The sequence below is a fragment of the Indicator indicator genome, chromosome 17 (assembly GCF_027791375.1).
Source record: "Indicator indicator isolate 239-I01 chromosome 17, UM_Iind_1.1, whole genome shotgun sequence".
Lineage (NCBI taxonomy): Eukaryota > Metazoa > Chordata > Aves > Piciformes > Indicatoridae > Indicator > Indicator indicator.
Window position 1 is genome coordinate 23,236,493 of NC_072026.1, and position 26,273 is coordinate 23,262,765.

The following is a 26,273-nucleotide window of genomic DNA, read 5'->3' on the forward strand; positions in this document are numbered from 1 at the left end:
CAAGAGGGAAAAGTGGTGAAAGAACCCCAGAACAAGAGCTCCTCAGCATAAATCTCCTGAGGAGGGGGGAGCTGCAGAAAACTCTCACCACCACTGCAACTGCAGGAGGTCCCATGAGCAGCTCTTGCAGAGATGGTGGTGCAAATGCAGGGATTCAATGCCTCATAGCTGCATGCTTTGTCCTTCACTTCCCTCACTGCAGCCTGACCTCCCCTCCCACCCCTTGGCTCAGACAGGCTCCGCCTGACTCTCCAAAGCACTGTCAGGAGGCTCAGTCCCTGACTTCACCTTCTCCTCAGAGCAGAGACCTCCACCCCACGCCTTTAGCTGACCTGCACCAAACAAGCCCCATGGCACACTGCCCTCCAAAGCATCCTGACCCTTGCCCAGGCTGTGGGTTTAATTGCATGTAACTAATTAAGGGAACATCTCTGCCACTTGAGAACTGCTCAGTTGTAGGTTCTCATGTTTGGGTCACCCTGGGCTTTGCTCCTATTTGTTGCCTTTTTAATTTTTTTTTCCACCCTTGGCTGGGGCAGGAAATGTCACTGCTGGCAGCAATTTGACCTGGCTGGTTTTAGGTCCTGGCCAGGGCTATGCAGCAAAGGAGCAATTAGGGGGTGGGGGGCAGATTTCCGTCTCCTCAAGGCGAGGGCAGGAAGGTCAGAGGGAAAGCACCAGGCGTCAGCACATGACAGAGGAAAGCACTGGAGGCCCCCAGCCCCTTGCAGCCCACCTCAGATGCAGGACACATCTCTAGCAGGCAAGAAAAAAAGGCATCCTGGCTTTTCTTCTCAGATAAGCTGTTCAGGATGGATCTGGAGAATTTTGTACTTTTTGGGTCCAAAGGAGGGAAATGGAGGGGTGAAGGCTTGAGCATCAGAACTGTGTTTTTTAGCCACATTGAAAGAAGCCTGTGCTTGCTCTGCACTGTGTGTCTGGGCAGCAGTACAGGGCTTCTGATCCAATGCTGAATTAATGCTCTTCTAGCACTCTGGCTCTGAAATCAAACACACTTGCAGCTCTCCAGTATTACAGAACCACAGAATTGTTTTCAGTTGGAAAAGATCTCCAAGACCATCAAGTCCAACTGTAAACCTAACACCATCATGGCCACTAAACCATGTCCCAAAGTGCCACACCTCCAGGGATGGGGACTCCACCACCTCCCTGGGCAGCCTCTTCCAATCCCTGACCACTCTTGCAGCAAAGACCTTTTCCCTGATCTCCAATCCCAACCTCCTCTGGCACAATTTCAGGCCATTTCCTCTCATCCTATCACCTGATACTAGAGAGAAGAGACCTTCCTAAATTCATCTGCTTAGTGAAGATGTAAAACATACATAGGAGCCTTAAAAAGCTATCTAAGGCCATCCTACTGTAAAATGCTCTCTGCTGTCCTGATAGCACCCCAGGAAAGTAGAAAACAGCTGAGTCTGGCAGTAGTTTGCATGTTTTCAATCGTGTTTTAGCAGCAGACCTGGTGGCTGTTGGGTTAATGGTTGGATCTGATGATCTTAAAGGTCTTTTCCAGCTGAAATGATTCTTTGATTCCTCCTCTTCCTCCTGAGGATTTTCACTTCAGTTGGTTTTTTTTTTGAGTGTTACAAAAAAAGCATTCCAAGTAATTTGCGTTACTTTGGACGCTTCTTTTCCACAAAGGAGAAGAGAAGATTGATCCCTCAAGTTAATCCCTGCTATAAGCAGTCATCCCACTCCAACTCTTGAATGAAAACACTAAGGAAACAAAGTCACCAGAGTCATTACCCTGAGCTGAGCAGAGCTGGGCTCATCTGGATGTCATGGGGGAAGCCCCAAAACACAACCGCAGAGCAGCTTTTAAACTCCTGGATAGACTTTCCCAGCGTGTCCTGCAGCAGGGTGGTGTTAGCTTTCCACCCAACAAGATGAAAACACTACAGAGAAGATAATTATTCCTTCCACTGCTGCAACGACAGCTCAGGTACTCAGCAGAAGAGGCTTCAACAAGCTGATCTGCTGCAGGATTTCCAGTGCAACCCGTGGGGGTGAGGTGGAAAGGGTGGTGAGCATCCAGGGCGTGCCAGCTATTTTCTTTTTGGTTTTTTTTTTTTGCAGCTGAGTGGGTCTCTGGCTAACCTTCCACACTCAAGCAATTAATTCTAGACTTGAATGCAACTCTACACGCCAGGATCTTCAAAAGGGAAAGAGAAATCACGACGCCACCTCGGGTTCACGACTCTGATTCGTACCAGATGTGAGGACTGAAGCCCTCCGTGGTCCTGCGTCGAGTCTGGAGAAAGTTTGATGAATTCTGAGCAGATGGAGCATAAACCTGATCCCTCAGCCACGCACACTCACTGCCTAGCAAGTGCTTGCACATTTCCCAAAGCCCTGCTGGGGCTCAGTGGATGGACTTCCCATCCAAATACTTCATCTGCACTCTCCAGCAGTGGAAGTCTCATCCCCTGACCACAATAGGTTCAACAAGACCAAGGGCAAGGTCCTGCAGCTGGGTCGAGGCAATCCCAAGCACAAATCCAGGCTGGGCAGGGACTGGCTGGAGAGCAGCCCTGAGGAGAGGGACTTAAGGGTGCTGGTGGATGAGAAGCTCAACAGGAGCTGTCAATGAGCACTTGCAGCCCAGAGAGCCAAGCAGAGCCTGGGCTGCATCAGGAGAAGTGTGGCCAGCAGGGCAAGGGAGGTGATTCTCCCCCTCTGCTCAGCTCTGCTGAGACCACACCTGGAGTACTGCATCCAGTTCTGGAGCCTCTGTTACAAGAGGGATCTGGACATGCTGGAAGGTGTCCAGAGAAGGGCCACCAGGATGAGGAGAGGGCTGGAGCTGCTCTGCTATGAGGACAGACTCAGAGAGTTGGGGCTGTTCAGTCTGGAGAAGAGAAGGCTCCGAGGTGACCTTCTTGTGGCCTTCCAGGATCTGAAGGGGGCTACAAGAAAGCTGGGGAGGGACTTTTGAGGGTGTCAGTTAGTGACAGGACTGGGGGAATGGAATAAAGCTGGAAGTGGGGAGATTCAGACTGGACATGAGGAAGTTCTTCCCCATGAGAGTGGTGAGAGCCTGGAATGGGTTGTCCAGGGAGGTGGTTGAGGCTCCATCCCTGGAGGTGTTTAAGGCCAGGCTGGATGAGGCTCTGGCCAGGCTGATGTAGTGTGAGGTGTCCCTGCCCATGGCAGGGGGGTTGGAACTGGCTGAGCCTTGTGGTCCCTTCCAACCCTGACTGATTCTGTGATTCTATAATACCTGCCCCAGAGCCAGAAACAACAGCCACCAAATCTGAAAACCCAACCAAGAGGTCAGCAAGCTCAGCCAGTGACTTGGCGTGGCGACACAAAGCTTGGCCAGGAGTGGTTCTCCCTTCCATATCTCCTTCCCCCACACAGGAGAGCATCCCTGAGACTGGATACCCTCACCAAGTTTGCTGATGACACCAATCTGAGTGGTGTGGTTGGTAAGTGAAGGACAGGATGGGAGCCATCCAGAGGGACCTGGACAGGCTGCAGAGCTGGGCTGAGGAGAACCTCATGAGGTTCAATAAAGCAAAGTGCAAAGTCCTGCACCTAGGTGAGGGCAACCTTCAATATCAATGCAGGCTGGGGGAGGATAAGATTGAGAGCAGCCCTGAAGAAAAGGACTTGGGGTGCTGGTGAGGCAGAAGCTGGACAGGAGCCAGCAATGGGCACTGGTAGCCCAGAAGGCCAATGGCAGCCTGGGCTGCATCCAAAGCAACATGGCCAGAGATGGAGAAAGGGGATCCTGCCCCTCTGCTCTGCTGTGGTGAAACCTCACCTGAAGTAGTGTCCAGATAAAGGGCCCCCCCCACAAGAAGGACATGCACCTGCTGGAGTGGGTCCAGAGGAGGCCACCAAGATGATCAGAGGGCTGGAAAACCTCTCCTATGGGAACAGGCTGAGAGAGTTGGGGCTGTTCAGCCCAGAGGAGAGAAGGCTCCTGGGAGGCCTTAAGAATTGCATTTCAATATCTGAAGAGGAACTACAGGAAGGCTGAGCAAGGGCTGTTTAGAAGGGCTTGGAGAGATAGGACAAGTGGCAATGGTTTTAAAATAGAGCAGCAGAGATTGAGATTGGACATCAGCAGCAAGTTCTGCACAATGAGGGTGGTGGAATACTGGAAGAGGTTGCCCAGGGATGTGGTGGAGGTCCCATCCATGAAGCCATTTAAGACCAAACTGGATGTGTCCCTGGGCAGCCTGATCTAGTTGGAGGTGTCCCTGCTGACTGCAGGAGGGTTGGACAAGATGACCTTTGAGGGTCCCTTCCACCCTGATGCAATCTGTGAGTCTGTGAAATCTGTGAAAGAGGGACCCCATGTGTCACCAAGGGAGCTCCACAGCACCCATCCTCCACCTCAACAAGCAGCATGCAGACACACCTCACACTGGAGTCATCTCCAGTAAATGGAGACTCAAGGTGTCCAAGGACTGCTATTAAATCACAACCTGCTCCTGGAGCCTGGCTCTATTAGGAGGGCAACTCTTTTCTTGCTGATATTCTCTGCCCCATCACACATGCAGGTTATCTCAGGCTGCTTTTCTCATGTGTCTTCAAGAAAAATTAACCTGCAAGCAGGCTTTTAATTATTGTTTCATTTCCAGAGAGACCATATTTAAACATTACCCCTGTGAGACAAAGCAATTGGAATGCTTATCTCACTTAACAACACTGCTTGTGCTGCCTCTAAAATTGCATTCTGCTCCTGAGAGCAGCTGACCAGCTTTGATTTTCTCTTTTGTTCCTTTTTTTATTTTGTTCCCTTCTTGGCACTTAGGGTGATTCAAACACTGCCTGTCCTTTCAGCCTGGTGTTTTATTCCTCTGTAACCAGGTAGAGGGACAGTAAACCTCTTTCTGCCCCATTAAATTATTGCACTAAATCTTCTGTGGCCCACAGGAAATAAGCTGAGTGTGTTAAAAGGGAATCACTAATATTTCTCTTACACAGTCATTTCAAGGGAGTTAGCACACCTGCTCCTTACACCACACAACTCAGACTAAATTAGCAGATGGACAGAGGTGATTCTGCCCCTCTGCTCTGCTGAGACCTCACCTACAGTGCTGTATCCAGCTCTGGAGCCCTCCACACAGGAAGGACGTGGAGCTGATGGAGCAGGTCCAGAGGAGGCCATGAAAATGATCAGGGGGTTGAAGCAGCTCTGCTATGAGGACAGGCTGAGGGAGCTGGGGGTGTTCAGCCTGGAGAAGAGAAGGCTCCAGGAAGACCTTAGAGAAGCCTTCCAGTACCTGAAGGGGACTACAAGAAGGCTGCAGAGGGGCTGTTTGCAAAGGCCTGCAGTGACAGGATGAGGGGAAATGGTTTGATTAGAGAAGATTTAGATTGGATGTTAGGAACAAGTTCTGCACCATACGAGTGGTAGAACACTGGAACAGGTTGCCCAGGGAGGTGGTTGAGACCCCATGCCTGGGGATACTCAAGGTCAGGCTCAACAAGGCTCTGAGCAACCTGATCCAGTGGAGGATGTCCCTGCTGACTGCAGGGGGGTGGACTAGATGACCTTTGGAGGTGCCTTCCAACCCAAACCATTCTATGGTTCTAGGATTGTACAAATTAAAGACAAATGTCATGTAAAAAACCAAAAAATCACCCCAGTTAAACCTCTCCAAAGTGGTTTATAAGAACAGGAAGCTGCCCAGGGAGGTGGTGGAGTCTCCTTCTCTACAGAGACTTTCAAAACACACCTGGCTGCATTCCTGTGTGACCTGCCCTGGGTGCCCCCTACTTTGGCAGTGGGGTTGGACTGGATGATCCCCAGAGGTCCCCTTCCAACCCCTTAACATTCCCTTGATTCAGTGTTTACCTTATCACAGAATCCCAGAATCAGCCAGGTTGGAAAAGACCTCAGAGATCATCAAGTCCAACCTATCATCTAATACCTAACACCTCCTGGAGGCATTCAAGAGCTGTCTGGAGATTGGATTTTGGGCTATGGTTTGAAGGCCACGATGGTGTTAGGTTGATGGCTGGACTCAATGATCTTAGGTCCTCTCTAACCAAAACAATTCTATGATATCTAAGTGGCCAACACATCACATCTGTTTGACCTCCCAAAAATGTGAATCTAGGACAAAAGTCTAACTTGTGCTGCCTGTGTGGCACCAGGGACAACTGACTCCTGCCCTGTGCATATGGATCAGGCTTGCTGTTATCATCCAGGTCCTGTTTTGTTCGTGCCAACAGCCTCTCCCTGCACCTAGGAGCAAGGAGCAAATCATCAGCTGCCCCTTAATGGATGCCCAGGGAACCTGTGACTCCCTGTAATTAGAAGGCAGTATTAAGAAGAAGAAGATGTGGCCATTAGACAAGCAAACATGGTCATTGCCACTGCAGGAGGGATTTAATTCCTGCTTGTTGATGTTCCCTAGGCAGGAAGACAGCATTAATCTGGGAAACATCCCTGCTGCTAGTGGTGGTGTCCCCAGACTGTGCCTTGTGAGGAAAGGCTGAGAGCCCTGGGGCTGTGTAGTCTGCAGAGGAGAAGACTGAGAGGAGATCAGATCAATGTCTATCAATATCTGAAGGCTGGGGGTTAGGAAGGAAGGGACAGGGTCAGCCTCTGCTTAGTTGTGCCCTGGCATAGGACAAGGGGCAATGGATGGAAACTACAGTACAAGAGGTTCCACCTCAACATGAGGAAGAACTTCCTTACTGTAAGGGTCCCAGAGCCCTGGAACAGGCTGCCCAGAGAGGTTGTGGAGCCTCTTTATCTGGAGACTTTCAAGCCCTGTCTGGATGTGTTCCTGTGGGACCTGCGCTGGATTCTATGGCCCTGTCCTGGCAGGGATGTTGACCATTGGAATGTGCTGCCTTGGGAGGTGATGGAGTCACCCTCCCTGGAAGTGTTTAAAGTAAGATGGGCTGGATGTGGCTCTGAGCAACCTGACCTAGGGTGAGGTGTCCCTGCCCATGGCAGGGCGGTTGGAACTGGATGATCCTTGGAGTCCCTTCAACCCTAACAGATCTATGATTCTATGAGGCACTCAGTGCCATGGTTTAGTTGATCAGATGGGGTTGGATGATAGGTTGGACTTGATGATCTCGAAGGTCTTGGACAAGGTCTCAAAGGTCTAGGACAAGGAACAATGGGTTCAAACTTGAACATAGAAGGTTTCACCTCAACATGAGGAGAAACTTCTTTAAAGTGAGGGTGACAGAGGCCTGGAACAGGCTTCCCAGGGAGGTTGTGGAGTCTCCTTCTCTGGAGACTTTCCAACCCCACCTGGATGCATTCCTGTGCAGAGTACCCTAAGTGATGCTGCTTTGGCAGGCTGGTTGGATCTGATGATCTCTTGAGGTCCCTCCCAACCTCTGATATACTGTGAGACTGTGCTACTGTGCTACTGTCTTTTCCAACCTGGTGAATTCTATGACTCGCAAGATCTCCAGAGGCTCCTTTCCAACCTCTAACACCCTATGATCACAGAACAGCACCGCTGTTTGGTTCCCACCTTGTGCTCAACTTCCACCAGCACCACCCTTAAGGCCCCTAGTAAGGGTGACAGGCACCCATCCACCACCCCGGCACCACCCAAAAGAGAAGAGCTCACCGCGGACACTTTGCTGACGACGTCCCTGGCCACGGCCAGCCCCTGGGCGAAGGTGCGGGCGGCCACGAAGGCTCTGGTCACTTGGAGCTTCAGCTTGCGCGGGACGTCCCCGAAGGGCTTCAGCTGCTCCGTGTACTTGCTGACGCACTCCAGGTACTCGTCGGTGAAGTGGTACTGGGGGTTGACCAGGCGGAACATGCGCTCCAGCAGGCGTGCCCAGAACTCGTTCAGCATCTCCTCCAGGTTGACGCTGCCCCCCACGTAGTAGCTCTTCAGCTCCACGAAGAGGTCCTTGAAGAGCTCTGAGTTCTGCATGTAGAGGCGGCCGTAGGTCCGCACGAACATGTCGTTCAGGGACTTCTCCGCGTTCTCCAGCAGCTCTTTGAAGAACTCTGGGGAAGAGGGAGAGGAGATTCAGAGGACAACGGTCGCAAGCTGCACCAGGGGATGTTTAGGCTGGAGGTGAGGAGAACAAAGTTCATAGAAAGAGTGATTGGCCATTGGAATGTGCTGCCCAGGGAGGTGGTGGAGTCACCGTCTCTGGAGGGGGGACCTCATTGCTCTCTACAACTCCATGAAGGGAGGTTGCAGTGAGGAGGGGGCAGCCTCTCCTCCTCGGTGAAAAGTGACAGGACCAGAGGAAATGGTTTCAAGGTGCACCACGAGAGGATCAGGATGGATATCAGGAAATTGTTCTTCACTGGAAGGGCTCTCAAACATTGGAATGGTCTGCCCAGGGCAGTGGTGGAGTCACCACCCCTGGGGGTGTTCAAGCAGTGTGTGGGCCAGCTCCAGGGACTCCACCACCTCCCTCTGCTGCCTGACCAATCTTCCAGTAAAGAAAGTCTTCCTAATCTCCAATCCAAATCTCCCCTGCCACAATTTCAGGCCTTTTCTTCTCATTCTATCACCTCAAACTAGGGAGAAGAGACCAACCCCCACCTCACTGCAACCTCCTTTCATCTGAGGGAGCTGGGGTTGTTCAGTCTGGAGAAGAGAAGGCTGAGGGGAGACCTCATTGCTCTCTACACCTCCATGAAGGGAGGTTGGAGGGAGGAGGGGACAGCCTCTTCTCCTTGGTGGAAAGTGACAGGACCAGAGGAAATAGTTTCAAGGTGCACCAGGAGAGGTTCAGGAAACAGTTCTTCACTGGAAGGGTTCTCAAACATTGGAATGGTCTGCCCAGGGCAGTGGTGGAGTCACCATCCCTGGGGTTCACAGGATCACAGGATGTTAGGGGTTGGAAGGGACCTCCAATGGCCATCTAGTCCAACTTCCCTGCCAGAGCCAGTGTTCAAGTGGCATGTGGACCTCATTAGGTCATTGTTTAGCATTGACCTTGCAGTGCTGGGTTGAAAGTTGGCCTGAATGATCTCAGAGGTCTCCTCCAACCAAAGATATTCTGTGATTGTGTTCCAGTGCTCCAGCACCCTCACTACAAAGAAGTTACTGGGCACTGGGTTGTATGTTCACACACTCCTACAACCACTGCCACTGCTTAACTGGGAAACTCAGCATAAGGAGACCATCACCCAAATGAAATGGAAAGTTAAGGGGCTCCCTAAAAATCTTCCAACACTTTCTCCATCTCACAATTTTGGATTACTCTTCACAAACCAACTTCAGCAACCTCTCTCCAGATTGGAAGACTTGTGTGAGTGAGATTTCTTTTGAAACAAAACTGGCCATCATGGCAAAAGCCAGCAAAAAGAGAAAAAGAGGAGTTTATGTGTCCAGCCAGCTGGCTTAGAAGAAATCATTTCAAAGAGCAAGACTTTCAGAGAGCACAAAGGAAAAAAAAAATATAAAGGTGAAGCTTTTTTCTTAAATAAGGTTTGGCACAAATGGCTCTTTTTCAGTCCTTGTCAATTCTTTGGAGTCGGTGATTGTAAATCAGCCTCCAAAATGAACACATTTTAACACAATTCAAACCCACAAAAATCTACCTGCTGGTTCCTTCTCCTGTCTTGCAAGTTTGTCAGGTCTCCAGGCAGGGCCTGTCTCTAATTACCTAATTGGCCTCAATTGCAGATGGGGACTTCAGATTTTTGCAACACCACCAAAAAAAAACCCCAAAACAACTCCACAATCGAGCCAGCATTTACTCTAAATCCAAGGGCTACACACTTGGCACAAGACTGAGAAGAGATTTTTCTGTTGATGAAGGGCAGAAGAGGGCCCTTGGGTTTCATCAACTTCTAAAAGCCAATCCCCCACTTTGGCTCCCCCTCCGAGAGCCTGAGGCTGCCTCGTGCCAGAAGGCAGCTGCTGCCCAAGCGCTGTCGCCGCAGACTGGCAGTGCCACACACTCCTGCATCACTCATCACCAACTGACCTGACAGTGTGTGGCACACCAGATGCAGCTGCCTGGGCAGCTTAAAGAACATCCTCTACCCAGACAGTGCCACCAAAGCCTTGGCTCGTGGGGCTAAGCAAAGACCAGCCCACCACAAAGCCTTTGCCTTGCTGAGGTGTGGTGGGTTGAAATTCACCACCCGCCCCCCCCAGCATAAAATTGCCAGACCAGCTCAGCTGGCAGCAAATGAAGCTGTATTTACAAGCAGAACTGCAATCTAAACCATGAAATGCAATGAATCTGTACAAAATGTACTATATTTCCATGTATTTACAATTTCTAAACAACACAAGAACCCCCCCTGGACAAAACCAGAGGGTTACCAACAGCTTTCCCCTCCCTGCTCCCTTCCTCCCTGGCCACGAGCTTAGAGAAGAAGGGAGAAAAGCAGAGAGTTGCTGTTAGTACTTAACCACAACAAAGCAATGCAGCCAAGGTCAGCAAAGCCAGCAGAAGCCAGAGCTAGTATCTGCCAGAGTGAAGGAAGCAAGAAGAGAGAGAGTTAGTTTCCAGATCTCACTTTATGTTGGTTTTCAGACCAATGGGATTATTTAGAATTTATCATTATCTTCCCTTCTGCATCCAGTGGTGACTCATTTACATTCCATCACTTTCTGTTCAAGATCTGTGGAAAATTTTCTAGGCACAGCCTAAAACTGCCACAGTGAGGTCAGCTGTATGAGGTTTACCAAAGCCAGCTGCTGGGTCCTGCTCTTGGCTCACAACAGCCCCATGAACACTCCAGGCTTGGGGCAGAGTGGCTGCAAAACTGCCCAGCAGAAAAGGACCTGGGGTTTTAGAAGTGGTTGGGTGGGGTGGGAAGTTTTAATTTCCTTTATTTACCTTCCTTTTGGGCAGCTGCTGGCTGGAAGACTGCAGGTGCACAGGTAGCTGCTGCTCATTAGGTTGCATTTTTTTTTTCTTCAGGATAATTAATGAACATAGCTGGTTCTAGCCCAGCTGGAGAGATGAAGTGCTCTACAGTTTATAGTCTGTTCAGCTTCCTGGACACAGTTTATTCAACTTCCACTTTGGAGTGTAACCAATGAAATGAGTTTGGGCAGGAGAATAAACTGGTTATGGTTAATATGAATCACAGAATTGTCAGGGTTGGAAGGGAGCTCAAGGCTCAGCCAGTTCCAACCCCCCTGCCATGGCCAGGGACACCTCATACTACAGCAGGTTGCTCACAGCCACATCCAGCCTGGCTGCAAAAACCTCCAGGGATGAGGCTTCCACCACCTCCCTGGGCAACCTGTGCCAGTGTCTCACCACCCTCATGGGGAAGAACTTCTTCCTGACATCCAATCTGAATCTCCCCATTTATAGTTTTGCTCCATCCCCCCCCCAGTCCTATCACTCCCTGACACCCTAAAAACTCCCTCCCCAGCTTTCTTCTAGATCCTTCAGATACTAGAAGGCCAGAAGAAGGTCTCCTCAGAGCCTTCTCTTCTCCAGACTGAACAGCCCCAACTCTCTCAGGCTTCCACTACCTCCCTGGGCAACCTTAAAATCCTCCAGGGATGTGGCTTCCACCACCTCCCTTTTCCAGTTTCTCCCCACCCTTATGGCAAAGAACTTGTTGAGATAATTCCCCTGGCTTACAGCAGTGCTGGTGGTTGGAGCTGTGCAAGAGATTTCCCCATCATGAGAATTTCCAACTCTAATTCCTTTCTGAAGAGTTTGCTGCTGCATCTCCCAGCTCTTGTGTGTGCCTGGGCGTGCAAAGTCTTTAAATCAACAACTTGTTTGAGAGATACTAAAAGGTCTGAGAGCAAAGGAAGGAAGTGAGCCTTCAAAATGATGAAGTGAATTAGAAATTAATATACACCAAGCTAATCTCTGTAGTATAAACTCAACAGCCACACAGAAAAAATATCTGCCCTGGAGAGGAAATGCCAGTCATGGGAACCAGAGTGGAGGTTCCTGCTGATACTGGACAGAGGAGGTGTTGGGTGTTTGAAATCAATCTCTTCTTCCTTGGATCATTTCTCTTGTGCTCCTAAGAGGCTGCATTATATACAGCCATGTCAGGCACCGAGCCCCATGACTTTCTTGGTCAGGAACTCCAAGAATGTTTCAGTTTTTTGCAGCAAATGTTTTCTGTGTTAGGGCTTTGTTTGTACTGGAGCACTTTGAAGAGGAAGAAGCTGAACTTCAGCATACTTTCAACACAGTTTAACAAGGTTGAAATTCACACTGGGCCAAAATAGTCCCCCCTCTCCCTTCTCACAAGTTCTGGCTCTAAAGATTACTCCTTTGAGGATTAAAAAAATAAAATAAAAAAAAAGCCAGGGAGGCATGTTTCATTAAAAAATATTTACTGAATGTGAGTCACAGAAGCCTGCTGGTGGCATACATAAAATGATAGCCTATGATGTGCTGTGAGGAGGCTGAGAGGCTGTGCCCACACCATGGGGGGCCAGTGTCCCCCCCTGGGGCACATGATGGTGTGTCCTGGTGGCACCTACCCTTGCTTGCCTTAGTTCCTTCCCAACGCTGTGTGGTGTGGAGTTTTGCTCCAAAATGACCCAAAGGTCTTTGGCTTCATGGACCTCTCCCCTGTTCTTCCTTTTTAACTCATCCATCATAGCATCACAGCATTGTTTGGGTTGGAAAAGCCCTCTGAGATCACCGAGTCCAACCTTCAACCCAACACCACCATGCCCATCAAACCATGTCCAGCTGTACCATGTCCACACGTTTTTGGGCCAGCTCCAGGGACTCCACCACCTCCCTCTGCTGCCTGACCAATCTTCCAGTAAAGAAAGTCTTCCTAATCTCCAATCCAAATCTCCCCTGCCACAATTTCAGGCCTTTTCTTCTCATTCTATCACCTCAAACTAGGGAGAAGAGACCAACCCCCACCTCACTGCAACCTCCTTTCATCTGAGGGAGCTGGGGTTGTTCAGTCTGGAGAAGAGAAGGCTGAGGGGAGACCTCATTGCTCTCTACACCTCCATGAAGGGAGGCTGGAGGGAGGAGGGGACAGTCTCTTCTCCTTGGTGGAAAGTGACAGGACCAGAGGAAATGGTTTCAAGATGCACCAGGGGAGATTCAGGAAACAGTTCTTCACTGGAAGGGTTCTCAAACATTGGAATGGTCTGCCCAGGGCAGTGGTGGAGTCACCATCCCTGGAGGTGTTCAAAGCAGTGTGTGGACCTGGCACTTAGGGACATGGCTTGGTGTTGACCCTTCAGAGCTGGGTTGAAGTTTGGACTGGAGGATCTTGGAAGGTCTCTTCCAACCAGACGTATTCTGTGATTCTGTGATACGATACAGATAGAATCATAGAACTCTTGAGGTTGGAAGAGACCTTTGAAATCACCAAAAGTTTTACTCTAGCTGCTAGCATGCTTCAAGCCTGCATCTTCAGTTTCTGTCCCCCCCATCAAGAAACCATCCTGGGCACAGTGAGGGACATTGAGATACTTGAACGTGTCATCCAAAGAAGGGCAAAAAGGCTGGGGAGAGGTCTGGAGCAGAGCCCTGTGAGGAGAGGCTGAGGGAGCTGGGGGTGTTCAGCCTGGAGAAGAGGAGGCTCAGGGCAGACCTCATTGCTCTCTACAACTACCTGAAGGGAGGCTGTAGCCAGGTGGGGGTTGGGCTCTTCTCCCAGGCAAGCAGCAGCAGAACAAGAGGACACAGTCTCAAGCTGTGCCAGGGGAAGTTTAGGCTGGAGATGAGGAGAAAAAGTTCTTCACAGAAAGAGTAATTGGCCATTGGGATGTGCTGCCCAGGGAGGTGGTGGAGTCACCATCCCTGGAGGTGTTCAAAACAAGCTTGGCTGTGGCACTTGGAGCCATGGTTTAGTTGTCAGGAGGTGTCAGGCATTAGGTGATAGGTTGGACTTGATGATCTCTGAGGTCTTTTCCAACCTGCTTGGTTCTGTGAGCCTGTGGCACAAAGCTCCTCTCTGTGCATCCCACGGGCATGGACACCTGCAACAAAGAGAAGCAAGGCCAAAAACCCTTTCCTGACTGAACTGCTGATCTGCCTGGTATCTCCCTACATCTAATCAGATATTAATTCTCCCCTTCACAGAAACGAGCTGATCAGCAAACACCAAGGTAACCCAGCATTAACTCTGCCACCAGAGGAAGAAAAATGGCAGGTCCCTCTCTTAACATCTTGCCTGTGTGCTGGGTAAAACAAATGACCACCTTGCATTTGTGGCCGGGAGCTGACTCGCTCTCAAACAAAGCAAACACACCAAGGCTTGCCCTGCTTATTTTACAGCACTGTAAAAAGCACCTTTTACAGCTGTGTTGCAAGCAATCTGTACTCATTAAATTATCACTCTGACAGGCTTCCTGTGAAAAGCTGTCAAGGGCAAACATTTCTCACACACACACACACACAGAGCAAATCACGCTCAGCTGCTTGCTCTCCGAGACGCTGCTCTCTGGAGGGCTGGCAGGTTCCCCTTTCCTCTCCCCCCAACCCCATCCAGTTATCTGGTTTGAACTCCCCCCTCTGTCCATAAACAGACTTAGAATCAGTTGGAAAAGACCTCCAAAATTATTGAACCCAACCATCAATGTATGCCCACTGAACCACGTCCCAAAGTGCCATGGCCACAGGTTTCTTGAACACCTCCAGTGTTTCCAGGTTGGAAAAGCCCATCCAAGATCAAATGCCAGCTTCTAGCCAGCACCTCCATGACCACAAGACCATATCCTGAAATGTCACATCCACTTGGTTTTTTTTGAACACCTCCAGGGATGATGACTCCACCACCTCCCTGGGCAGCCTGTTCCAATGCCTGATCAAAACTTTGCTTCACAAACTGACCTGTGGGAGCAGCACATGGCTTGAAGGTCTCCCTGGCTCTCCTGGCTAAGAGCAGAGTGTGGACAGATGTCTGGGTTACACAGAGAGGACCACAGACAAGGCATTGGAACAGGCTGCCCAAGGAAATGGTGAAGTCACCATCCCTGGGGGTCGTTCAAAAATGAGTAGATGTGGAACTCTGGGGCACAGTCTAGTGGTCATGGAGGGATTGGGTGGAAGGTTGGACTTGATGATCTCAGAGGTCACAGAGAATCAGAGCATCACAGAATGTTAGTGGTTGGAAGGGACCTCCAAAGATCATCTAGGCCAACCCCCCTGCCAAAGCAGGATCACCCAAGGCAGGAACACATCCAGGTGGTCCTTCAAAGTCTCCAGAAATGGAGACTCCACCACCTCTCTGGGCAGCCTGTTCCAGTGCTCTCATGGTTAGATGGAATTTCCTATGTTCAGGTTTCTGCCCACTACCTCTTGTCCTCACTGGGGACCAGTGAGAAGAATCTTTTCTGACCTTAATGATTCAATGAGGCTAAGATGGTTCAGCCAGCTGTGGTCCAACCTGATCCAGGAGCAAGTCTACATTTTCCTGCTTCAACCCATCTCAGGTAAGCTCTGCTGATGCAAAGTGCTCTTGCTGCTCAGGGTGATGCTCAGTGCAAGGGTGAGGGTACCAGGGCTGCTGTCTGCAGCACAGCTGAGCTGCTCAGCAGCACTAGAGCCACAGAACATCTGCTAACACCAGGAAGAAAGTTCAGCATTTGTCCGTATTGCAGAATCAGTGCTGTGGACACTGTGGACTGACACTCAAAAGAAGATGGCATCTCCAATGCAGTTAAGGTTGAGAGATCAAAGAGGCAGCAATCTGCAGTCAGGCAACCTCCAGCTATTGATTCCTTTAAGATGTTTCAATTTCAAGGCACAATTTCAATACCCAGCACTTGGGGGAAGCCTAAAGACCACTGAATCCTAGAATGGTTTGGGCTGGAAGGGACCCTAAAGATCACCCAGTTGCAACCTCCCTGCCCCTTGGCAGGGACACCTTCCACTAGAGCAGGTTGTTCAAGGTCCTGCCCAACCTAGCCTTGAACACCTCCAGGGAGGGGGCAGCTCCTAGAAAGGAGATGAGCACACCAGAGAGACATGTTGCTCTTCACCCACAGGGAGGGTTGGCATCTCCCTCTGAACACTGGTGACAAAGGAAGAAGCAGAAAAGTTGTGCCAAGGTAGGTTCAGGTTGGATAACAGGAAAACGTCTTCCCAGCAAGGGTTCTCAGGCACTGTCCCAGGCTGCCCAGGGAGGTGGTGCAGTCACCATCCCCAAAGAGATTTAAAAGACTCATGGATGTGGTGCTGAGGGATGTGGGTTAGTGGGGGTGGCTTAGCAGTGATGGAATTGTGAGCTCTAGGAGAGTGGTTGGCCTTGATTATCTCAAAGGTCTCTGCCAACCTGAGCAGTTCTAAAGGAACTTAGAGGAAAAGAGACAAAGGTTTCCCAGCTCCTCTTCCCCTGAAGGAGAAGCCATCCCTAGGCATGCCACCTATTCCAGGAGATACTTTCCATTCTCCTACATGTGCCTCATTATTTTTCACAGGCCTTCACTTCCTCCATCCATTGCACTTACTGCATTTGTAATTGCCACCAGGGAAAAGCAACCCAGAGCTTAACAACCTTTTTCCAGCAGTGCTGAGACTCTGATGAATACACACTGCTAACATATTTATTGCACATCAGCTCAGGAAGGGCAGGGAAAATCCACAAGCTGTTCCTCTGTCCTCTTTTCAAACATGTGTTAGCACTTACTGACATGGGAAGAGAACTCTTCTGTGAAGGCTGAAGAAGTACAGGCTTAAAAATCATGCCAGGGTCACAGCAACAGCCCCAGCATGTGAACCCTGGGAGAGCTAGGAGGGACAGCATCATCTTGCCAGACTTTGCTTGATTAGTGAAAGGGTTCAAGACAGTAATAACAAATGGGCTGCAGACTCAAGGGAGTTAAAGACAAAACCAACCCCCCAAGATTTCTAGAACTTGTTGTTTCTGGAGGACCCAGGAGCATAATCTTCATCTGCACCATGGGGCTAGCTGGAGCTCAGAAAAGCAGGGCAGGAGATAACACAGCATGAGATCACCACCAGCATACTGAGACTCATTAAAAGAATAAGAAGCCATCAAGGAGGAGGGGGAAGAAAGTGCAGAGATTGTGTCCTGGGCTTGGCTAGGACAGGGTTAATTTTCTCACAAGAACCTGGGGTTGGTTCTGCAACTGAACTCCCCAGTGGGGTATTCATAGAATCATTGAATCCTTTGGAAAGGACCTCCAAGATCATCTGGTCCAACCATTCTATCACTCTACCAAGGCTGCTGCTAAACCCTCATGGCCCTCAGCACCACATCTCTGCCTCCTTCAAACCCCTCCAGAGATGGGGATTGAACCACCTCCCTGGGTAGCCTGTGCCAGGCTCTGAGAACCCTTTCAGTCAAGAAGTTTCTTCTCATACCCAACCTAAACCTCCTCTGGTGCAACCTCAGGCTGCTTCCTCTCATCCTATCCCTTCTTACTAGGGAGAAGAGACCAATCCCTGATGTGGCTGTAACCTCCTCTCAGGTAGTTGTAGAGAGCAAAGAGGTCTCCCCTCAGCCTCCTCTTCTCCAGACTAAACACCCCCAGCTCCCTCAGGTGCTCCTCACAAGGCCTGTTCTCCAGACACCATATTGAGGCCATGTCAGCTATGTAAGGCACTGTGGGACATGGTTTAGTGGCCATGGTGGTGTTAGGCTGATGGTTGGACTCGATGATCTTAGAGGGCTCTTCCAACCCAAACAATTCTGTGATGCCATGATCCTAACAGATCTCTCAAACACTTCTATTATTTCTCAGCTGCTTTAGCCTGCTGATCCACCTCCATTGGTTACCAACACACCAACTTCCCACCCCAGAGAGCCATCACCACCTGCAAAATCTGAAAGCGACTTCCTTCAGGTTGCCTCTCACCTTCAAATCAGAGGAGCTTTTTGGGACACTCACCAGGGTATTTCACACATCCACATCCTTCCAAGCCTCCCTTCCTACTGCTGTTGAAGAGCCTGAGGAGGAGCCATGCTGCTGCTGACTGCTGGGCACTGTTCTCTCGTTCCTGTTACCTCAGTTGCCCTCCTTCTGCTGTATTTCATGGACTCGTGGGATTGTTTGGACTGGCAAAGCCCTCTAAGATCTCTCAGTGCAGCCATCAACCTAAGATCACCATGGCCCTTCAACCAGGTCCCACAGTGCCATGGCCACAGGTTTCTTAAACACCTCCAGGGATGGGGACTCCACCACCTCCCTGGGCAGCCTCTTCCAATCCCTGACCAAAAGCAATTTTTTTCCAAGAGCTCTTCCAGCCAGGGCCACCTCTCTTATCTGTTCATCCAGCATGCAAACAGCTGAGCCCTGAGACACTGCAGGACATTTAACACTAACCAAACAGCTCCAGCTCTGCACCAGTGGATCACATCCCCCAGCCCAACACAAGACCCCAAAAATGCCACAAACGACCATCCAAGGGAACAGCTCCCAGGACTCTGCAAGCAATCCAAGCCCTAGGTGAGTCCTTTGTGCAGGAAGGAGGAAGAGAGAGTTAATTTTAACCAGCCAAACAATAGCTCATTGACTGGGTGACAGCAATTAGTAACCAGAGAGCAGCAGGCTTGTTTCCTGTAGCCAAGCAGAAAGCACACTGCCTGCATCTTTGCTTTGGGGGAAAACCCAAAGAAGCCTTTTCCTGGCATCCTAACACTAGACCTCCTTGAACCTGAGCGGCTTGATGCCTTCCAAGCCCACACATAAAGTGGCTTTGCTGAAGTCTTCGCTCAGTTTCAAAATCTAGTTTCTTCTGAGTTTGTTTCACTCCAATCTATGGGGCAAGGAGCCTCCCCCACTTTGAGATCTCCTCCTTCTGAGAGGATTTGACCACAGGATCTTTGTGAGCCTCCCAAAAGCATCTTCCTTCTCAATGAGCATGACTGAAACTCAGGGTGGTTTATAGACCTTCTCCTGAGCATAGAAAACAGAGGTCTGGTCCTCACCACTATCAGACAAGCATCACAGAGTCACAGGAAGGGAGCTCAAGGCTCAGCCAGTTCCAACCCCCCTGCCATGGGCAGGGACACCTCACACTACAGCAGGTTGCCCAGAGCCACATCCAGCCTGGCCTTCAAAACCTCCAGGGCTGAGGCTTCCACCACCTCTTTGGGCAACCAGATCAGCCTTCTGAATGAGCAAGACTCAAACCTCACAGTGGTTTATGTACCTCCTAAAAACCTGCAGATGCAGAGGAGCCAATACACACAAAGCCACAAGGAGCAAAGACACTTCCATGGCACAGACAATTTGTTGCATTACTGTTGCAGTGAGTGGGAGAGCAAAACAAGAGCCCCCAGGTAGGATCTTCTAAAGGAAGTGTGTTTGGTGGTTGCTCCCTCGTGCTACTCCTCCCAAATCATTCTACCTCTACCCCAGGGTAAGTAGAGGCCCCAAACCAAGTCACAGAACCATTTTGGTTGGAAAAGACCTTTAAGGTCATTGAGTCCAACCATTCTCTGTCTCTTACCAACTCTGGTGCTAAACCACCTCCCTCAGCACCACATCTCTGCAGCTTTTAAACCCCTCCAGGGACAGCGATTCAACCTGGGCAGCCTGTTCCAGTCTCTGAGAACCCTTTTTGAGGGTGAAATTCGTCCTCATGTCCAACCTAAACCTCCCCTGAGGCAACCTGAGGCCATTTCATCTTGTCCTATAGCTTGTTCCTAGGAATAAGAGACCAACCCCCACCTCATTCCAACCTCCTTTCAAGCAGCTGTGGAGGACAGCTGCTGTGCCACAACACCTGGAGCTGCCTGCTGCAGATAGAATTGAGCTGGCAGCCACAACTAATTCTGTGGTCCTGGGTGCCACAGTCATGGGGGGAACCTGGCACACGAGCAGGATGAAACCTCAGGTCTCTGCTCTGGCAGGCAGTTTCCAATCAAAGAATAAATGCCAGCTGAAGGTCCCCAAAGGGCAGTTATTTTGGTAGGGCAGAGTGCCCCCTGCTCTGCCAGATTCTAACTATAGGAGCAGCAAGCTGGGCACCTGCAGGGCTCATCTTTCACTGTTTGCTTCCAGGCTGACTGCAGCAGGAGAGAGGAGACCACCAAAAGCTTCCCCTCCTCCCTTCTGCCTCATTCCTGGTTATTAATACTTCCCAGCCATGTGTCTTGCTGTCCCCAGCACACCTCCCTGTTAACTCCTACCTGGAGACAGCAGCTGGAAGCCAAGGGTTATCTCAACAACAAAAACCAAACTCAGAAATGAGATTCCAGAGTTGTTCTCCCATTTCAGCAGAGTTTGGAAGCTATCTGGCCAATGCCCCCCTTACCAGACACTCAGACTCAGCCACAGGTCAGATCCTGAAGTAACTCATGCACACAGGGCTTGGACCACAAGATCAAGGCCAGCCTGGGATCCATGCGACACCAATGTGGCCAAGAAGGCCAATGGGATCCTGAGATGCATTAAGAAGAGGATGACCAGCAGGTCTAGGGAGGTTCTCTTCCCCCTCTACTCTGCCCTAGTGAGAACACATCTAGAGTATTGTGCCCACTTCTGGGATCCCCAGATCACAAGGGACAGGGAACTCCTGGAGAGAGTCCAATGGAGGCTATGAGGATGAAGAAGGGACTGGAACATCTGATGACGAAGAGCTGAGAGACCTGGGGCTGTTTAGCCTGGAGAAGACTGAGAGGAGATCTTAGAATCATAGAATCAGTCAGGGTTGGAAGGGACCACAAGGATCAGCCAGTTCCTCACACTACAGCAGGTTGCTCACAGCCACATCCAGCCTGGCTGCAAACACCTCCAGGGATGGGACCTCAACCACCTCCCTGCACAACCCATTCCAGGCTCTCACCACCCTCATGGGGAAGAACTTCTTCCTCACATCCAGTCTGAATTTCCCCACTTCCAGCTTTATTCCATTCCCCCCAGTCCTGTCACTGTCTGATAGCCTAAAAAGTCCCTCCCCAGCTTTCTTGGAGCCCCCTTCAGATCCTGGAAGGCCACAAGGTCACCTCAGAGCCTTCTCTTCTCCAGACTGAACTGCCCCAACTATCTCAGTCTGTCTCCATAGCAGAGCAGCTCCAGCCCTCTGCTCATCCTGGTGGCCCTTCTCTGGACACCTTCCACATGTCCAGATCCCTCTTGTAATAGAGGCTCCAGAACTGGATGCAGTACTCCAGGTGTGGTCTCAGCAGAGCTGAGCAGAGGGGGAGAATCACCTCCCTTGACCTGCTGGCCACACTTCTCCTGATGCAGCCCAGGATCTGGTTGGCTTTCTGGGCTGCAGCTGCACATTGACAGCTCCTGATGAGCTTCTCATCCACATCTTGTAAATGTCTATAAATATCTGAAAGGTGGGTGTCAAGAAGAAGAGGCCAGGCTCTTTTCTGTGGTGCCCTGGGATAAGATGAGTGGCAATGGGCACAAACTGGAACACAGGAGGTTCCACCTCAACATGAGCAGAAACTTCTTTACAGGGAGGGTGCTGGAGCCCTGGAGCAGGCTGCCCAGGGAGGTTGTGGACTCTCCTTCTCTGGAGACTTCCAAGACTTCCCTGGATGTGTTCCTGTGTGATCCTGCTTTGGCAGGGGAGTTGGACTTGATGACCTTCCAACCCCTACCATTCTATGAATCTATGCACAGCACACCCAAGCTTTGCTGCTGCAGCTACTCTGCCCAACACCATCAAAGAGCCCAAAAAGAGGGGCTCCTCTCCAGCCTCTGTCCTCTCCCCACACAGCAGAGGGGTGGCAGCACCACAGTCTTGGGGACCCCTGGCCAGTTTGGGTTTCTTTCCACTCACTGTCCCAAGGTGGTTTCACTTTACAGCTCTGTATTTATCTCAAATGCTAATGGAGAAGAGAGTGGATCAGAAATAGGACTCAGCATTTACCAGCTTCCCAGATGCTGGCTTGGGCTGTACTGTTTTGGCCAAATCCTTCCTTCAGTTTGGGCACTGGGAACACCAAACCTCCCATCTCACATTCCTCTCCTGTACACAGCCTTCCTGGACAACATTCTGTACCTGACACTGAAATCAATGACAGGAAAGAGAGCTCAGAGGATTTTCAGAGGGGGGGACTCTGCCCTTGCTGCTCCTTGAGAAGCTTGGCTGGGCTGGCTGAGTTTTGAGGGCTGCAGATGCAGGCAGGTGACTTCTTTGGTGCTGGGAGATGGGGCTGGCACTCACCTTTTCCTCCACAAGCTCAAGCCCATGGGCTTCATCCTGCCACCAGGATGCTGGCAGAAACCAAGAGCAGCTCCACATGGTAGAAGGGCCTCACTGCATCTTGGTGAGCTGGGCTGTGGCATGCTGGAAGAAAGCAGGCCTGGGAAGGCTCCATCCTGCTGTGGCTGAGTGTGGTGCTGGGATAGGACCAGCTCCTTGGTCACAAAGAAACACCAGCCAAGGGACATGGCTTTTAGTGTGGTGAATGACTAAAGAATGTAGGAGTGAGGATGGGGCTGGCTGCTGGGGGATGAGCTGGAGCTCAGGAGTGGGGGCAGAGGACAGAACCCTCCACATCCTCTGAGCATCAAGGGCACAACCTAAAGCTGGACTAGATGACCTGCACAGGTCCCTTCCAAGCCCTATCACTCTGTGATGCTGTGACATGGGTTGCAGAACCTTTCTTGCCTTCTCTAAAACCCAGAGCATACAGAAGAAATGGCCAAGACTTGGCCAAGCACTTGAGAAATGCAGGGACTGTGTCCAGTTGTTGTGTCCAGTTCTGGAGCCTCTGTTCCAGGAAGGATCTGGAGGGGCTGGAAGGTGTCCAGAGAAGGGCCACCAGGATGAGCAGAGGGCTGGAGCTGCTCTGCTCTGGAGACAGCCTGAGAGAGTTGGGGTTGCGCAGTCTGGAGAGGAGAAGGCTCCAAGGTGACCTTCTTGTGGCCTTCCAGGATCTGAAGGGGGCTCCAAGAAAGCTGGGGAGGGACTTTTTAGGCTATCAGACAGTGACAGGACTGGGGGGAATGGAACAAAGCTGGAAGTGGGGAGATTCAGACTGGACGTGAGGAAGAAGTTCTTCCCCATGAGAGTGGTGAGAGCCTGGAATGGGTTGTCCAGGGAGGTGGTTGAGGTCCCGTCCCTGGAGGTGTTTAAGGCCAGGCTGGATGAGGCTCTGGCCAGGCTGATCTAGTGTGAGGTGTCCCTGCCCATGGCAGGGGGGTTGGAACTGGATGACCCTTGTGGTCCCTTCCAACCCTGACTATGATTCTATGAATAGAGAACAAAGAGTCACTTGCTGGACCTAGCACCACAGTGCAGAGGCTGAGCAGCCCCTGGGGCTTGGGCTCTGTCCACCCCAATCACTCTGCAACCAGCCTACCAAAAAAAAAAAAAAAAAAAAAAAAAAAAAAAAAAAAAAAAAAAAACAACTTAAAATAACAATCATTTCTGCTCTAGCACATGATTTACAACTCCTGAGAGATTCAGGAGGTATCTTTAAGAAGCAAAAGCTAAGGACATCTTATCTAGGAAGCAAGAGAAGAACGGAAATGCTGCAGAGTTATGGGTTATGTCCTGTCCTTGCTCCAGCTCCTCCAAACAGCTGAGCAATTTCCTCAGAGCCCTGCTTGGCCAGCACAGCCCCCAGCATGGAAAACTTCAGCTGGAGAGGGCAAAAGAGGTGAAAGTTGGAGTTTAATAAATGGGACTGAGTGCTGATGCAGTCTTAATGGCACTGTTAACCCTAAGAATGTTATTAATCCCTGGGAGAAGGAGGGGAAGGGCACTAACTGGTGAAGATGAGACAAGGCAAAAGAGGTTTTTCCTAAGACCAAAGCAAATCAAAAAACTAAACAAAAAAACTTCAAAAAACCCCCAAACCACACAAGCAACCAACAAACAAAACAACAAGAAACCAGCCCAAGCCCCACCACTCCCCCCCACAAAACAAAAGGGAGGTGGTAGTGGTGTGGTGCACATGTAAAGCCTTGACTGCTATTAGCTGCTTCTGTGGCACAAGAGGTGATCACAGTCACACAGGTTGGTGGCTTTCCTGTTGTTGTCACTGTCACAGAATCACAGAATTGTCAGGGATGGAAGGGAGCTCAAGGCTCAGCCAGTTCCAACCCCCCTACCATGGGCAGGGACACCTCACACTACAGCAGGTTGCTCACAGCCACAACCAGCCTGGCTGCAAAAACCTCCAGGGATGAGGCTTCCACCACCTCCCTGGGCAACCTGTGCCAGTGTCTCACCACCCTCATGGGGAAGAACTTCTTAACATCCAATCTGAATCTCCCCATTTCTAGTTTTGCTCCATTCCCCCCAGTCCTATCCCTACCTGACACCCTCAAAAGTCCCTCCCCAGCTTTCTTGTAGCCCCCTTCAGATACTGGAAGGCCACAAGAAGGTCTCCTCAGAGCCTTCTCTTCACCAGACTGCACAACCCCAACTCTCTCAGTCTCACCCACTAATTGCTCAGTGAAGCCCCACTACTGTACCTGAGATCAGGTACGCCAAGGGAAAAAAATATAGGCAAATCTTCACCTGTAAGAACATCAATTGTCAGACTCCCAAGGACATGGAACTGTTGGAGCAGGTCCAGAGGAGGCCACAAAGATGATCAAAGGGCTGGGGCTCCTCCCCTGTGGGGACAGGCTGAGGGAGTTCAGCCTGGAGAAGAGAAGGCTCTGGGGAGACCTTAGAGCAGCCTTCCAGTACCTGAAGGGGCTCCAGGAGAGTTGGGGAGGGACTTCTGACAAGGGCTGGGAATGACAGGACAAGGGACAATGGCTTTGAGCTGGGAGAGGGGAGACTGAGACTGGAGATTAGTAAGAAATTCTTTCTAGTGAAGGCAGTGAGACACTGGAATAGGTTGCCCAAGCAGGCAGGATGCCCCCTCCCTGGAGATGTTCAAGGCCAGGTTCCCTTCCAACCATTCTAGGAAAGACCCCCAGGAGCACAGAGGGCTGCAATGCAAGCAGATATTTAGACAGGATGCTCTGGCAGGGGGATTGGACTAGATGATCTCTCAAGGTCCCTTCCAACCCCTATTATTCTGTGAGTCTGTGATATGTAAGATACAAGAGTCCAAAGCTCCAGTTTTCTCCAAGCCTGCAAACTGGGCAGGCAGGAGGACCTGACACTGCCACATTCCTTGTTAGGAGCTGAAATGTCTTCTGGTCAGCCCTTTGGGGATGGATAATCAAGCAGCCTGTTCCATGGGCCTGATTAAGAGGAGCTAATCCACTTCTGCAAGGCTTTGGTGTCAGATCAGAGCAATTCTGGCAACAGTTCCAACAGCACACAGGGCTCCAGCAACAGCTGAGGCAAAGGCTCCAAAAGCCAAGGGGCATCACAGCCTCCCCCCAAAGGACATGCCAGCACTTCCACTGTCCTTCTGAAGCAGCAACTGCTGCAAAGGTCAAGCACAGAAAAGAAGCAGCAAGGGTTTGCCTCTCCTCTCAGACCTGAACATCAAGGCTGAGAGATTAGCAGCCAGAGAACCCAGCACAAAGATTTCCAAAGGGCTGGAGGTGACAGTTTGCTGCCATCCTGGAGCAGCCTTTCCCAGCATGAGGATGTGTCACCTTGCAAAAGTCACTCCCACTTGCCAGGAGACTACTTAGGTGAATTCAGCCTCTGGAATAACTTAAGAGGTCATGGAGAAGAGGTCTTACAAGGAGAGCCTGAGAGAGCTGTGGTCATTTAGCCTGGAGAAGAGGAGGCTGAGAGGGGATCTCATTGCTCTCTACAGCTCCCTGAAAGGAGGTTGGAGTGAGGCTGGTGTTGGCCTCTTCTCCCAAGTAACTAACAGCAGGACAAAAGGAAATGGCCTCAAGTTGCAGCAGGGAAGGTTTAGGTTTGATATTAGGAATAATGTCTCTGCTGCAGGAGTGGTCAGGGATTGGAACAGGCTGCCAAGGGAGGTAGTGGAGTCCTCATCCCTGGAGGTGTTCAAGGAATGAGAAGATAAGGGAACTTCAGGACATAGTCTAGTGGTCATGGAGTTGTTGGGTAGAAGGTTGCACTTGATGACCTTAGAGGCCTTTTCCAACTTCAATGATTCTTAGTCCCACTCCACAGCTGCAGCAAGAGAAGTGTGGCCAGCAGGGCCAGGGAGGGGATTCTGCCCCTCTGCTCCACTCTGCTCAGACCACACCTGGAGCTCTGTGTCCAGTTCTGGAGCCTCTGTTCCAGGAAGGATCTGGAGGGGCTGGAAGGTGTCCAGAGAAGGGCCGCCAGGATGAGCAGAGGGCTGGAGCTGCTCTGCTATGGAGACAGACTGAGAGAGTTGGGGTTGTGCAGTCTTAAGAGGAGAAGGCTCCCAGGAGACCTTCTTGTGGCCTTCCAGCATCTGAAGGGGGCTCCAAGAAAGCTGGGGAGGGACTTTTGAGGGTGTCAGGGAGGGATAGGACTGGGGGAAATGAAGAAAAATAGAAATGGGGAGATTCAGATTGGATGTTAGGAAGAAGGCTGCCCAGGGAGGTGGTGGAAGCCTCATCCCTGGAGGCTTTTAA

General features: G+C 50.7%; 1 protein-coding gene across 1 annotated transcript in view; it reads right to left on the minus strand.

Annotated features, from left to right (window-relative positions):
• Positions 1–26,273, minus strand: part of GPC4 (glypican 4) — a 107,492-nt gene that overhangs the window by 28,859 nt on the left and 52,360 nt on the right. The window contains exon 3 of the mRNA XM_054388620.1: positions 7,581–7,972. Coding sequence (XP_054244595.1) covers positions 7,581–7,972 — 392 coding nt within the window. The remainder of the gene's footprint in view (positions 1–7,580; positions 7,973–26,273) is intronic.